Source organism: Mus musculus, chromosome 5, assembly GCF_000001635.26.
Source record: "Mus musculus strain C57BL/6J chromosome 5, GRCm38.p6 C57BL/6J".
Taxonomy (NCBI): domain Eukaryota; kingdom Metazoa; phylum Chordata; class Mammalia; order Rodentia; family Muridae; genus Mus; species Mus musculus.
The window spans coordinates 7,330,159-7,347,224 of record NC_000071.6 but is presented as its reverse complement, the minus strand read 5'-3'; the positions used below and the strand labels follow the sequence as shown (position 1 = coordinate 7,347,224).

General features: G+C 37.2%; 1 protein-coding gene across 1 annotated transcript in view; it reads left to right on the top strand.

Annotated features, from left to right (window-relative positions):
- Positions 1 to 2,846: 2,846 nt before the first annotated feature.
- Positions 2,847 to 17,066, top strand: part of Zfp804b (zinc finger protein 804B) — a 575,349-nt gene continuing 561,129 nt past the window's right edge. Inside the window, exon 1 of the mRNA NM_001163223.1 lies at positions 2,847 to 2,954. Within this exon, the coding sequence (NP_001156695.1) occupies positions 2,847 to 2,954 (108 nt within the window). The remainder of the gene's footprint in view (positions 2,955 to 17,066) is intronic.

Genomic DNA, 17,066 nt, shown 5'->3' with positions numbered 1-17,066 from the left:
TATGTCTGAAATACAGGATGACATGGATAAATGTTATTAAATACTGTACTATATTGAGAGGTAACAATCAAAGCTGGTAAGGAAAGGAAATGCTTTGTTTGTTTGTTTGTTTTTCATTATAAACCTAATCTTAGAATTGTATAAATAACAACTGTGGCATGTTTTGACTCAATATTTCAAGGTAATGTAGCAAAATACTTGAAAGCAAAGAGAAAAGCTGTTGCTAATTTAAAATAGCATGACAAATCAGTACCAGTTATTTGCAAAGATGATAAACCTTAAAACGTTAACAAGTATTGAGAAATTTACTCAAATAACCATCTTTCCAAAGCAAATGCTTAGTTTTCTCTTGGGGAAAGCAAACATGCAGAGGATGATGTCCTAAAGGCCAAGAATGTCAGAAAAGTGACAAGCAGTTTGGGGAAAACATAATATGATAGGATGGAGTGTTACATTTTATGCTTCATAGCTCACTAGCACTTTTAGAAAATGTGCTTTATTCTGAAATATTTACGGATTATTAGGAAGAATACTCGTTTAATTAACACAGATTTCATCCTTGGAATGTGATCAAAAATGGTGACGTTTATCTTTGTAATTCATTCCATGTTACCTGCACCTAGGTCCCCAAGGCTGTTTGCTAATTTCTGTTTCTCAAGAGCAAACAAAGCCATACTACTTCCTTTTAAAATTCCAGGTAAGGCCTAAAGCGTTGTACCTGTTTCTATATTTTCAGTATTTAAAAATATATTTTTGTATGACAAGTATGGGTTCATAAAACATTTTACACTTCTAAGTTGAACAAGTACTATGGTGTTAAAATGTCATTGGGAAAAGGGGATGAATGCTTTGAGTTCATTTTTGATGTTCAAAGTTGTTTTTATCAAGATAGTTAAAAGCTAACTACACTCTTCCTAGAAAGTGTACAGTGGACTAAGTTTCAGTCATCTTTAGTTCAAGGCTTAAAAGGAAATAGATTTCCCTCACATTTAAATTTTTTTCTAAAGGTTTAAAAATAAGTCATACATTTAAGGTTTTTTTTTTAAAATAATATTTCTGATAGTAAGCTATGTAATGATATAGATAAATTCGGTCTTTAATTAGGAAGCTACAAAAGTTAAAATAGAACTTTCCTTCCCTAATTTTAAGAACTGTCTTAATTGAAAAAATGTAAATACTGTTTTATTTTTATGTTTCTGTATATATGTTTTATATATTTCATGAGTAGGGGGTTCTAATTGTCAACCTGAGTGGGGTATTTACTCAATGTAAGAGAGGAAAGACCTCTAGGAGAAAGCCTAGATAGAACCAGGAGCTACAGAGGTGTTTCAAGGAACTCAGTGCAGAATGTGAAAAACTGTAGGAAGAGACCCTCTCATGCTTCCACACGTTGATCTTAGACTGAGAGTTGGATAGAGAGGGACTGCACAGAAGGCATTTACTGTCTGCCTTCCCCCCAAAGGCTCTCTCTCTCTCTCTCTCTCTCTCTCTCTCTCTCTCTCTCTCCCTCTCCCCCTCTTTCCTCCCCCCTCACACACACACACACACACACACACACACACACACACACACACACACACACTCACACACACACACACACACACACACACACACACACATGTTTTATTTTCAGTCCATTTTGTTCCCTTATGGCTAAATTTACACTTAACCAAAGACCCCCAAGAACAAGGTTGTTAGGGACTGGGAAAACAAAGACCTCTACCGACCAAACAATTGCGTCTTAACTGGTAGAATAAGTGAGCCTTTGTAGCTAGATGTGTGCATATATGTGCACATAAACCTATGCATTGATGTATCTAGCTTCCATAAGTAAGTTTGACAGCTAAAAGTTCCTTTCTCCGCTGCGAACTGACCACCACAGTGCATTTAATGGGCTCTGTTTTCAGCTGAACCTTTCGCCCCTACAGGAGACTGGGAAGCTTTTTTTTCCCGGCCATTGACGCCTTGATGCAGGGGGCCCTAGAGGTGAGCAGGCAGAAAATGACTAAAGGAAACGCTCTCTTCCAGATCCCTCCACAGTCTTTCCTACTCTTCTTGGGTTCCCGCCCCCTAAACCCCTTAGAAAGTTGGCTCAGAAGCGGGGCAGAAGGGTCGAGAGATTGGTGCTGGTGGTTTCAGGAGGAGGAGCAGTGAGACCCGTGTGGCAGCTGTCATCTCTCCTTGCTACTCCGGGAACCTAGACCCTACAGAGTCCACAGCTCCAAGCTGAGCGCTCACAGTCTCCGCGCCTCGCTGTAGTCACCACATCTCCAACTCCTTGCGCTCGCCCTCTCTCGGACACTGCAGAGGGGGCAGCTCTTGGACCCACGGAGGAACGCCACGCTCCCTGTACAGACTGCGTCGGCTGCATCCCGGGTTCCGCAGCTTACAGCTCAGCCTGGGGACTCGGCGGCTGGAAAATGCCAACTTGCACCTGAATGTCCCCACCCCATTCCGCCTGCACCCAGCAACGGCAGGGGGCGGGGTAAAGGGGGCGGAGGACTCCGATTCCCTGGTGGACTCAGGAAGTTGTCCTTTAAAAAACACATCTTCAGCCCGCCTTTGAGCGCCGCCTCGTCAGAACAGTATGTGGACTGGTTCGCCAGGTCCCCTAAGTGTTCTGGGCTGCTGCCGCCGCCGCCTCAGTCCAAGCAGCCGCTGTGGGCAGCGAGAGCCACGCGCAGGTCGAGGTGCGGGGGCGCGCGGGCACTCTGTTCCCAGCTTGCTGCTGGCCTCTTCTTCTCTGGAGGTGGCAGTCACTGTTGCTGCGGAGGAGCCAGCCTGCATCTCCCTGCCTGTTGGTCGCTCAGTAAGGAGTTGAGACTACACCTCCAGCGGGGACCCACATGGCTTGTTACCTGGTCATCAGTTCGAGACATCTCAGCAATGGGCACTACCGGGGCATTAAGGGAGTCTTCAGAGGGCCCCTCTGCAAGAATGGATCTCCGTCTCCGGTAATGTGCACACAGACGCACACACCCATCCGTACACGTTCAAAACCGAATGCAAACAAAAAGAGACATTAGGAGATACTGTCCTGACTGATAGAGCAGGTTTGTCTCCTAGGGAGTAAGCGCTCTGTCAGCAGACACACTTTGCAGACAATTATAGCGAGGGGTGTGTGTTTGCGAGTTTCTTGTCGTCCCAGTCATTTGATCTGTAGTGGTATGTATGCAAATGTTCACTGAGCACAGTTAACTGCAGGGAGAAGGTAGATCTTCCCTCAGAGTGCACTAGGAATCTGAGGATTTGGGTAGTGAAGAAAGTTTGAGTGACACTCTATAATGTGTTTTGTGAAGTCATACTTTCAGATTAGTTTAATAATTTTACAGCTGCTTTATAAGAAAATAAACTCTTCAAGGGGTTTGTTTGTCTTGGAGAAATGAAAAGGGGTGGTTTCTCAGAGTTCTAAAATCTAAGACTCAAATTCTTTAGAAGAAAGTGAATGAGGTTTTTTTGTTTTGTTTTTTTTTTTGTTTGTTTGTTTTTGGTTTTTTTTTTTTTTTGTGGAAAATCAAATCAGATTGTTTGCTGTATTTCAGAACATTAAGTTAACCTGCAATTTCAGTTGTTTCATTTTGCTTAGTAAACTGTTCAAATTCTGTCATCCAAAATCAAAGGCTTTACTATATCAATTAATTATATCAATTTACTATATCAATCAATAACAGGTGCTATAAACTAACGTTTTAAGGGCTCAAATGAGTTTAAAGAAAAATGTACGTATATATGTGTGCATGCATGCACATATACATAGTTTGAGTATTTTTACATGTATGATCAGTTTTAGACCACAGTAAGTGACCAAGTATCCAAACTCAATGAACAAGTTTCTAATCTGGTTTTGAGAGTATTTTTATTCTGTATGACGTAGAGAGGAAGAATTTAACTTACTCGAGTATTTTCTACCTCATACTTTTCATTACAGCTGAATACTTCATTAGTGTGAACTATTTACAACTGCTATATATTATAAATACCACTGGTTAAACAGCATCTGTGATTTGCATGTGGAATCTGGAATCGGGAGGTTACGTGTACTCACATACATTACTAAGATTCCCAATGACAGACTCTCTGCTCATGTTTTAAAATGTGTGTTGTTGTAACACCCCAAACTAAATGAGAAGAAGCCAGAAGTGTTACTGGGAAAACACTGTTTGCATTAACAGTTACAATTAAACTCACAGGGCTAGAAAGGGACTTGGCAGTTACAGCTGACTGAAAAATATAGCCCACAGTCAGCCTAAGCAGTGGGTCTGAATCTTGCCTGCTTTAAAGATTTTAAGGATTGGGGTTCCTGCAGCCTCAGCAAACTATTACAGTGTTCAACAACTCACTGTGTCAGGAGCATTTTCCTCAGGGCAAACCTCTCCTCCCTCTTCTTCCTTAGGCACATGTTGTCTTGTAAACCTAGGATGCTCCAATTTTCTTAAGGGCATTCTTTCTTAGTGTGTTGATAATCCCTGTGACTGACTCCATAACCTTCCTGAGTTGGATTACTGTGTTCTAGTATATATGTCTCAGTCTTGGGATGAAAGAATATCTCATCGTATTTACACATTTTAATTTTATTCAAGGAGATTAGAGTATGATGTTGAACTAAATTCTCTAGTGTTATAAAAGGAAGTTTCTGTCCTTTGGTCAAGGATATCTCTGTGTCTCTTTCTCTGGTTGCTCATGTCCCCAAAGCCTGGATGACCTTATACAGACTGAGTGTGCAAATATGGACAACAGACACCAGCCTTCCAGCCACTTGGTTGCGCTGGCTGTCCAGGGTACAGCTGCTATACCTATGCTATAATTTACTTGGCTGACTCCATTGCTGTGTTAATCTGCTTATTTTGTTTTCATGACTCTTCAGTTTGACTCATTGGATGATGTTCAGTAAAATGATTTATGAGCTATTTTAGAAACATGTAAAATATCTTTCACATGTAGTACACAAACCCATTTCTTTGTTTAAATCCACATTTTACCAAAAATTTGTGTCTTTCTCCAGAAAGACCTTGACCAGTCTTTCACATAAGCTGGGCTGTGTGGGAAATTGTGATTCAGTCCTTTTCTGTCCTTGTTGAATTATTGAGATAAGCCTTTATTTGGTCTCAATTATATTCCTGTGGCAGGGTGTCTGTCTCTCTAAGGCAAAATATGTGACCACTTCCTAGACTCTAGAGTGTGCGCTTGCCATTTTGATCAACAGGTTGTAAAACATCAAATTAAAAATAATGTGGATATATATTTACTTTCACTCTCAACAATGGCTTTAAAGTTATAGCCAGGTTGACATTCAAGTATTCAAATGCCCTCAATATAAATATTAAACTCATTAATCATATAATAATTAAATACAATCACTTACAGTTTTGAAATAGGTATCTACTATGTTAATACATTTTCACATTAATTTCTAGAATGATCTAAAACTGGATGTTACCAATTATCCTAACTTCCCAAGATTCCATTCACCTAGCACTATAGACTGGGATGTTAGCTGGTAACAAATTTTCACCAAGTCTCCCCGTGCTTAACATTTATTGTTATTCTTTTAGCCTATGTTTCCCTACTTATTCCACACATTTGTTCTTTGTAGAGCTGTTTAAAAGTTGGACATGGCCTTAACATTCAATAACGTGCAATTACTTAATCAGCATATTTTGTATTCTGTTATGGAAATAAAAAAGGTGACAATTACTTATCAAATTTTATTTTTGAAATTTTTGCTATACTTATACCTGTATAATACAGGTTTGACATTTCACTCTAATATATAATATGGTTAAGTCCCCAGATATGTAAAAATAATTATATAAGTTTCTTATATTTAAACTATGTTTGTTTAATGGAAACAGTAGATAACCTCAAAATGCAAAGGAAAGTTAAGTATAAAGGCATACATACACACATGTGTGCACACACACACTCACTTCTACACATACATACATACATATAATTTCAAGAGATTTCATTTATATAATATCAAATATTATATAGATTTCTTATAATAAATATGAAATGAAGTGATTGATTGATAAATAAAGCAATGAAGCATTTTTCTCCATAAAAATACTCACAGATTAGTAAACTGAAAATCCTAGAGTGGAATTCTATTTCTATCTTGAAAGTTAACACAGAAGTATCCATGATTATCTGTTTGTTCTGCATGAAAAATAGAAAAATGTGTTTTCATTCCAATGAGCATGTGAATAATTGATTAGAGATGGCTTATGTTTCTTTAAATCCACGACAGATACAAATAAAGCAAAAGTATTATAATATAAAAGTCTATTTAAAACACAAGTACTTTGCTCAATTTTAGGATGTTTATCCTCTATATTTTTTCATCTTTAAAATACTATGATTGTATGATGCCTCTAAGATTCAGTATTAGGTACACATACCTATATGCTATACAGGTAGTGAGATACACATGGCTGACTATGTTCAAGAGGAACACCTACGTCTATATTATAGTTCTTTTTAGCCACCTAACATATACAACTTGGTTATGATAATTGTAGGATTCTTTAAGAAAAATTTAAAACTCTCTCAGTATATTTGAATTCAATAAAATAAATGTCTTCTCAGAAATATAAACACATTCTTCAACTGACTCTTAGTTATCTTTATGTACTCTGAAATAACATCTCAACTTTAATTTCAATGTACCTTTTTATGTATTGCTTAATCTACATGTGATTAATAGTAAGACATTCATTCTTGCACTTGATCCATTAATTACTAAACATAGCTGCATATTTAGCCTATTTTATATACTTGATCATCACTCATGAAAATTAGGATGGGTTACAAGTCTGGATTCCTTCCTGGACACAATATAATTAAAATTCAAGAGGAACTGCAAAGCCTGCTTTACTGCCTAAAGTACCCGATGGAGGAGACCCTTTAAAGTGTCAATTGCATATTCCATGGCCCTTGAATGGTTTTATGTCTCATGATCTTTTCCTGAGTTGTACATTTGTCTAAATCACCTAATATAACAAGAATATATATATATATATATATATATATATATATATATATATATATATCCAAAACACATCCAAATGTTTTAACTTACTTTTGTAAAATTACAAATGTATACCCAGAAACGATAGATGTTATTCTAGAAATAATGGAAGCCTTGAAGTTTCTGAACAATGAATTTCCTAAATAAGGAAGTGAATAGTTAGACCCTATTGCTTTTTTTAAATGCCTATCTTAGTCAGTCATGAGTATTTTCAAGATACTTGTGAGTATGTATAGAATAACTATCTTATAGAGCTCCCAAACTGATGTATTCTTTTGTGTGTCAGCTATAATTATGAAGACATGTCCTGTAATAGAGAAGTCACAGATCTCTGGTTCTTGAATTAATGACTACATTATACTTTCACATATTTTCCGTAAAGACTGGGCTGTATTACCATATTAAGCAAACTGCTCTCTTTTTCTTGTCTTCTCATCCCTGCCTTATCTTTTAGAATGCACACAAAATCTGTGCTTACAATTTATCTGAAGGAAAGAGTGCCATCTTTATTTAAACAAGCTGTGTTTATTTAACTTCAGAAAATTTCCATAAGTAGGAAGCCAATATTCAAGGTCTTTAATTTTGTGACTTTTGTTGTTACTTGGCATTTATCTTCTTTTTTGTTTATTCATTTTCAGCAATCAAATTAAAACAAACAAATTTCTGCTTTATATTTTAGAAATAAAAATATAAATCATGTTGAGATCACGTGTCAGGTAGATTGTATGATTGATGACATCGAACCTGTTTCCAATTTAAAAATTAGTGGTAATTGTAGTTAAAGTACATATTGTACAATATTTTGCAATAAAATATGTATTTTCTGTGGGAAAATAAGAACAGAGCTTCAGTGAAGGTTGTTTTAATTCTGGATAAAGAGGACCCAAGAGCAGGGAGAACAGGGCACGTGCCCAATATCTCTACCAAGTGCCTTCAAGTATGAAGTTAGCTGATTCTGTCAGTAACCCTTTGCCATATACTTATATATTCTAAGAAAAGAATTTGAACAAAATTTAAAATTCTATTTTGCAAATGTCTTTTGCTAGTGACAATCCCATAATAAATCCAATATTTCGGAAACACACACACACTTAGTGCATAGGTCCATATGAAGAAACTCTTTGTTGCTAATAGGAACATAGCAATTCCCAATATATGTTCTTACTCATTTGAAGGACTACCTGAAGTTGAAACTCAGAAGAGATAAGTTACTTCTTAATTTAGATAGTATCCTGAACTGTAATAATATAAAAGTACAAATCAAGTTTTTAAAATGAAGAAGGAATTTTAAAATTTGTTTTTGCTAATGATTTCAGTTTTGCAGAGATGGACACCTGATGTGTTGAGCTGAGTTTTCTTTTGTTTAAATATGTCATCTTAAATCTAAATACTAAGAAAGGAAATATTTATTTAATTTTTTCCACAAGAAGAGAGATGCCTATATAGTAAACACAGTTCTGTTTCTATGTTCCTTTGGCTGATAGAAAGCCCAGAGATAAAATGAGAGGAATCAAAGGTTGTCTTCTAACCCCACGATTCACCTGTGCTTGTAACTCATTTCCAGTCTAAGTCTTATTTTATTTCCTGGGGTGCTTATTCTTTTAAAATTTATGTTTTGTTATTTTAATGCATGAAATTTCCTTCAAGAGACTTAGATTTATTGTCAAAACAAGTTATAAATAATGAAACATAGGCTGTCCCTATATGAGGCTGACACTGGGGACTCTATGCTACACAGTTTTGAGTTTTAACTTTCTTCCTTCTTGGCAAGGCTGCAAGTTTGGGGCTTTGACAATCATGAATTCTCTTTGGCAGATTTTATTTCACATTTCTGTTAATATGCTTTATTTTGAAGTAAATGTTGCAAGTTTGTTTTAAACAAAATCCTCCTTCATTTTTCTCATCATTGGGTTTTATTCTTTCATTTCTTGATTACCCATTTTTCAATATCATTTTTTTGTCATACAATTGGTGGTACAATGTCTGTAATTAAAGGGGCACTAGTTCCTGAAAAGAGTGAGCACACCCTATTCTATTTGGGTCTTCATTCAACTGTATGCTCCCTGTAGTCACCATTCACACATAACTTCTATTTCTAATCATGATTTAGAATTCCCTCTCGTTTCCATGCAGAACTCCTGTAGTATTGCTCTAGGCCCTCTTTCCCTACAGTGCTTACTGAGTACTTCACAGCACCCTAAGTATCGCTGTGGTGACAGAAAGGCAGTCAGCTTCTACTGTCCGCACACACATTCCTTCTAGGCACTCACACTGAGTAACTACATTTCCCAACACACCCTGTAACACGGGGGGAGGGGGCACATTTGTCTTCCCTGTTGTATGTTACCTGATTCGTAGATACATTCGTGGTTGGAGCTATTGTGTTATCACACATAGGACAAGTGTTACAGGTGAATCTAAACAAAGTAAGGCTTTGGGGTCAAACTCCCTAATCTTAAATAGTTAGCAATTAAATAGCATTATAAAAGTTATAGTAGCTTCAGTTTCTACTTCTTTACAGCAAGGATGGATGCTCCAAATATGGTGCTTTAAGAGAAACACTTGACATTCATTGAGTGTCCAGTAAATGTTAGCAGTTATTACCGTTCAAGCATGTTGGTATTTGTATGCACTCTTAATGTTGCAAAGTGGACAATCTTTGAAAAACCTTATTCAACATTAATTAGGATAATGTTCTTTCATAAAAATGATGTTGTTACAGGAAAGATGTCAATTCTACTCTAACTTCAACTGACAGGAATGTTCCCTTTAGTCCTGTTGGAGCTCTAGGAGGGAATTGATTTCCTGAACTATTCTCCTGTTAGAATTTTGTAACACTGAGCTTTCTACTCTTGGAGTAAACACTCCCTTTTCCATGGTAATCTTTTCACTTTAGTATACACCAAGATTACTTGGCTAGTTGTTCCAGGTGTAACTAAGCTTCCCTATTAGTTGTAGATGCTTTCGAGTTCCATGGAACTATTTCATAACTGCTCTTACAAAAGGCCGCAAGGGCCTACAAATCGGCCATGTATATAGGGGGCTGAGGTGAATACGTAAGTTAAGAATTCACTTTTCACTCTAACATATTCAAAAGCTTCTGTGAAATGAGTCACAAGATAGGCTCCTGATCGTTCTTTTTGATTTAGAAGGTTTAAGGATAGTGAGGATGAGAAACAGTGATAGGATATTCACATTACTCCATGTCCTTTTATCCCTCTTATGGGGAAATTACAATAATTCCATGACCAGTTATGATAGCCCTTGAGAAAGCAAGACCCAGAGCAGCTACAGGGTGCTGGATGTGTAATTATCATCTATTGCCAGTTGCCTAGAGAGGCAGGTACTTGGTGAAAGGGCTTTCTTAGTACTTGCCCTTTAAGATCCATCAGGGTATGACCACAGGGAGACCTCAGTCTTCTAAACAATGCATTTTATCTGTAACAGTTAATCTTCCAGGTTCAATAAATAGGGAGGTCTCAGAAGATGGATCAGGGTATTAATATGACCAATTTATAAATGTAAATACAACTTATATGTATTTTAATACATTTGTTTATTTGACTTTTTCATAGAGTCTGAGCACTGCAAAACACTTACTGATCAAGTTATCCAAACATTATTTACTTTTAATATTTTAATATGGTGGGCAGAATAATAACACCCGAATTATACCGACATTCCAAAGTCATATGTGTGTGTGTGTGTGTGTGTGTGTGTGTGTGTGTGTGTGTGTGTATACATATATATATACACACACATAATACCTTAAAGAATAAGAAGAGCTGAAATTTAAGACATTGAGAAGATTAACCTGGACCAGGAAGCTCAGGTCCATGTGTAAGGAACGGGCAGGTGCAGGTGAGAGGGTTAGTCTTAAGAAACCACACTGCTGACTTTGAAGTCAGAGTAGAGAATCATAAGCTGAGGCATGTGGATGATCACCTGCAACCCAGTCAAGAAGATAGATAGCCATATGGCTCTTTAGAAAGATCATAGCCCTACTCCTCTTATGAGTTTTGTTCCTGAGAGGCTTCTGATCGAATGTAATAGAAGATCAATAATTTACATTAAGCTGGAAGATGCACGGTGATTTGTTAGAGCAACATCAGGAAATGATTGTGATGATCCTTACTGGAGTGTAACATTTAAGTAAGACCAACAAAATAATGACAATTTCTCTTGTGCTTCCTCAAAGGCCCCTGCTTCTTTCTTCCTTTCTACTATTCAGACTTGGTATGTCCTGTTAAATCAGGAGGATAAAGAGCCAAGAAGATCTCCATTTTTGACATATGTCTAAATATTCAGAGAAGGTTGGCAGTTTAGCACTGATTAGTCATATAAAAGACTAAAGTTCATGAGGAAAAATTTTCATGCATATAAAACATTATTTGTTGTATCTAAATTGCATGCAAATTTTATAACTCTAAGTGTTCATTGTATTTCTTTTTCCATGTCCTGAAAGCTCTGAGAGGTCCTGGAGCTTTTTACCTTCCCAGTAAGGGAATAAACTGTAAGTTGTAGTGACATATCTAGAAAACTAGTGTTCATATTTGATGTACTGCCTTCTTCTCCCAGATGTTCTTCTGTTGTCCTATACGTCTACCATAGCGAGAGAATAAATTAAGAACAAAAGTCAAATCATTTAAAAGGCATATATTTTTTGTTTTAGTCTTAGATTTAATCACTTTCAATTTCAACAAAGTGGTTAAATAAAAATCACATTCATTTAAATAAGAGTAAGAATTGCAATTCTATAAATTTCCCCAAAATAGTGATATCTATAAAAATAACAAATTTTAAAATTTAATATAAAATAATATATATAATATAAAACAATAATGTAAAATAATTTGAGATATAAAATATAAATGTAATATAAAATATAACAATTTAATACAAAATCTAAGGAATCCTAAAGTGGGATATTTTATTTTTAAATTGTTAATTTATTCTCATATATTACATTCAGAGCACAGTTTCCCCTCTCTTCTCTCCTCACAGTCCCTCCACTTTTGTTCCCTCCCCATATCCACTCTGCCTCCATTTCCCTTCTGCAACAAGCAGGCCTCCCAGAGATATCAACCAACCACGGCATATCAAGTTGCAATACAACTAGGTACCTCTCCTCATTAAGGCTGGATGAGACAACCATGTAGGACTAAAAGGGTCCCAAGGCAGGCAAAAGCATCAGAAACAGCCCCGCTCTCACTGTTAGGCATCTCTCTTCCTGAACAACAACAACAACAACAACAACAACAACAACAACAACAACAACAACAACAACAAAACAGCTACACAACTATAGCATATTTACAGAGAGCCTATGCAGGCTCCCTGATTGTTGTGCCAATCTCAGTAAGACCCTGTGAGTTCAGGTTTCATGCTGTAGGTTGTCTTGTGGTGTCCCTGACTGTTCTGGATCCTACAGGGATTTCTTTTTCTTTTACTTTTTCTTTAATTTATAAAGAAATGTAACATGAAATATAAGTTGCTGTGCTACAGTTTTTTTTTTTCTTTTTCATGTCTATATGTTTAAATGGAACTTTAGATAAACCTGGAAGCCTCAGCTGCATCGTGATATGGTGTCATTCCTGCCCAAAGGAAAAAGGCTGTCCCAACAAAAGATAATTAAGAAAATTAAGGCGATTTCAGTGACTTGACTCGGCAGGTCAAGTCATTTCTAGTCATGCCTGTCAGCTTGAGCTCAGCCTTGGGCGCCCACACTGTAGAAGGAGAGGATGAACTCCTGTAAGCAAAGCGTGCAGACCACCATCAGGTGCGCTCACAAAGACAGTCAAGGAATAAAACTGTGAAATAAAAATAAACACACTAAGGTCAGCTCAACTGACAGCCACTGTATGAATGAAGGCCGTAAATGATGGGGGTGGGATGAGGGGGCCACACTGCATTTCTGTTGTTTCTGCTTCACTTTGATGGCTAAGACAATCTTGCTAGTTGGAATAAATGAACAAGAGAATACTGATTAGGTAACAACAAATGGATTTATGCTAATAAAATACATAGATTAAATCTAGGCTAATATCTGTGAACCATCTCATTATCTTTTGCTTAATATTCCATGTTAAAATTCAAAGATTCAACCATTTTGTGGGTTTAAAAGTTTCTTGCAAATGGATAGGAATGGCTCTGGTGCAATTTCATTATTTGAGAGGAGAAATAAATTATATACTTACTGATAAGGTGATAATAAGTGATTAAAAGACAGGCATTTTTTTTTGTAAAAATGATATTTATGGTTAGGAGGTTTTCAGAAGGGAAACAAGGAAAGGGGGTAACATTTGAAATGTAAATTAAGAAAATATCTAATAAAAAAAGAAAAACATGATATGTTCAAATGATAGATAAACATTATCAGAAAAACTATAATTTCCTAAGTATAGATGAGGATAAAAATTAGCTTTGTGTTAAAAATAGTATAGTTGCCAAGAAGATTATATGTAAAGACTAAAATGCCCATGTCTAATTTGAATAACTTTATATGTTTATATGCAGCTATTCTTGAATATTATAGCTTGGAGATGGTTTATGAATTCCGAATACTTGCTGAAATTGATTGCCACTGCAATGGTATTAGGAAACAAAGTTTCAAGGAGGAGATTATGCTGTTAGGAAATGTTAATGCTTATCACTACAGTGTGGTTCGGTGCCTGCCTGAAGAGTGAGTTGTTATAAGCAAGACCACAGTCACAGTTAGCTTCCTTGACATGTACCTGCTTGACTTTCTCCTGTTTGTCATGAGTTGAGGCAGCACAAAGCTCTCACCAGAAGCCTACAAGATCCCAGAATGACACTCTTAGGCTTCTAGCTTCTTTGACTAGGGGACAAAATAAACCTCTAATTAAGAAAGATTGTGTGTGTATGTGTGTGTGTGCATTAGAGAGGGAGAGACAGAGAGAGAGAGAGAGAGAGAGAGAGAGAGAGAGAGAGAGAGAGAGAGAGAGGACTTCTTACACGAGCACTGTATCCACATCATCTTTGTCCCTATACATACCCCAACTTGTCCTGTGCCCCTTAAATTCATGGTCTCTTGTTGTTCCATATATATACATGTGTATGCATGTGTGTGTGTGTGTGTGTGTGTGTGTGTGTGTGTGTGTGTGTGTGTGTGTGTGTGTGTGTGTGTGTGTGTACAGCCTACTGAGTCTGTATTGCTGATATGTCCAAGGCTGAATTGATAATAAATACCCTATGCAGGAGCTTATTCCTGGAGGAAACAGATCCTTCCTTTCTCAGCAGACACTGACTACCTTCCAGTGTAGCAGTGCATTTAGAGTAGGACTTCATAGAATTTCCTCCCGGCTTTTAAGTAAGTCAGCTGGTGTCATTATGTCTGTCTTGTTCAGGCAACCATACTGTTGCAATTTCATGGGTCCATTTTCTCTAGGGTACACTATTTAGCAGCAGGCATCTCAGGTCTCTGACTCTTAACAATCTTTCTGCCCTTTCTCCTGTGAGCTTCCTCTGAGCTTTAGGTGGTATGCAGATGTATCAGTTGGGGCTGGGTACATAACAGTCAGTTATTCCCTCAGTTTTGACAGTTGTGGAGAACTGTAATGGCCTCCAGATGTTACAAAGATAAAAGCTTTTGGATGAGGGGTGAGAAGGAGAGTCATTATTATCTATGAGCATAATGATACTTAGAAAACAGGAATTATATTGGTTTAGTGAAATAACATTAGCAGAGTCTCTTCTTGAGTGAATTCTGTGGCCATAGATATTGGCTAGTTTTATAATAATAGACATGAATTTCCTCCAATTGACTTAGCCTTAAATCCAATTAGAGAGCTATTGTTTACATACACGATAAAAGTGGAACAATCAGTAGTCCTACTTAACTTTAAAAGTTTATGAGCCACAACAATGACTAGGCTGGCAGGAGAGAATATCCTTCAAAATAACTCAGTTTAAATTCTGATGGAGCAGCAGAAAAGTAAGATAAAGCATCCTAAAGCCAATGTAATATTCTTGTCTGGCTACCCATATCCTGGTCGTGTAAATTCACAAGTTCTAGGCAAGGCTGCTGGGAGAGACCTTGGTGACAGGTACATTAATGACTTGCTTTTTTTTTTTTTTTTTTGTTATCATAGAAGTAAGATTTGAGGAACTATGTTATAAAAGGAAAGTAATAAAAATAAAAAGTAATAAGCCATCATAGGTTTCCTTCCAATTGGTGAGTGGCCACTCTGCTGTGAATTTTAAGTGTTACGTTCCTTCTATTCTCTGTGATCATTAGGATGTACAGGGTACCTGAAATTAATAGAGTCATTTCTCTAGAGTATGTTAAAAAGTAGATGATGGTGGATAGAAACATGTTGATGTTAATACATTCGTACAGAATACCCTGAGCTGCATTTCTGCAGCACATTGGCATCATTTACTCTGGAGGATATGCTTACTGGAATTCAACATGGTTTCTGATTTTAGGGAGTTTTATGTTCTTCACAAATGAGGCTAGCTCTAGAATTCTGAACAAGGTAAGTGGTGTGATTGATGAAGAGTAGGAAGAGCAGTGGTTGCAAAAGATTTTCTACTATATTTGTAAGCCACGGACTAATGTCTTTTAGTCTTTGTAAAGCTATAGAATCCAATTGAAAGGAAATTCTAGAAACCTGACAAAGTGACATATGCAGAACCATTTTCTCTGAAGGGAAAAGATTTTTAGTAGTGAAAGGTCATCATTTTAAACAAAACAAAACAAAACAAAAAACAAAATCCAACAAAACAAATAAAATAAAACTGTTGTCCATAGAGAAAATTCTGCTACTTATGTGACGTATCCTCCATGATCAGCAGATAATGTGAAATATTTCAATCCAGATATCACTAAATATGAAGAAATACAAGAAGCACATCCTCATACTATGATTTGCTTTTCAATATAAATAAAGGCATTCGGAAAGATCCTTCTTTTAACCAACGACTTTAGCTGCTAGGGTCATGGAGCAAAAGGAGGCCATTTGAGAGGACAGTGAAGGGATTGACAGAAAGTGTTGGGTACAAGTTAAATTAGAGCACCATGGAAATGGACACCATAAAGATGAAACCCATACAGATGAGGACTGGCAAGGGAGGTCACTGCCTGGGAGAGCTCTGTGCTGCCCCACTTGGATGAAGAGCACATGCTACCCAAGTCCACAGGAGAGAATTCCCTGAGCGGATATGGCTCCACTTCAAAGCTGGTAGAATTTAGATCTTAAGCTGTCACGGACTGTTTGAGGATCCTTAATACATGTCAAGCACAAAATCTGTCTTAAAGGAGATGGTGGACTAGGAGTGGAACTTACTGAAAAATGCATTTCACACTGCTCTGTAAATCTACTAGCCTCTGTGAAGAAACAGGAACTGATGTGAGAGGGGCAGAGGGGGAGAGGGGGAGAGGGGAAGAGGGGGAGAGGGGGAGAGAGAGCAATGTGACTTCCTTTCCTAGTTATATTAGTTAGGGTTTCTATTGCTGTGAGACACCACGAATGTGGCCATTCCTAAAAAAGAAACATTTAATTGGGGCTGGATTTTAGTTTAGAAGTTTAGTCCATTATCATCACAGAGGGAAACATGGTGCCATTAGGGCAGCAGACATGATGCTGGAAAGGTAGATGGAAGTTTTAAATCTGGATCCTCAGACAGCAGCAAGAGAAAGTAAGGAGAGAGTAACACTGGGCATGGTTTGAGAATCTGAAATCTTTTTTTTTTTCCCAGAGACAGGGTTTCTCTCAAAGGCTGCTGTTCCCAGTGACAAATTACCTCTAACAAGGCCACAGGTTCTAATCTTTTCAGAACAAGGCCACTCTCTATGAGCCTCTGTGGGCCATTTTCATTCAAACCACCACACTAGTCATTGAGTTGCAGAGAATTTTCTAGTGTACATTATGGCTAATTAGAGATCTGAAGAATTGGTGGACCTAACACTGGTATGGGACTTGGAAATGTGCTAGAAATTGAGCAAGGGTATACAGAGAGACAGCCATTAAGGACCCTGTAGTGTAGGCTATGTAATAAGCAATTACATTGTATC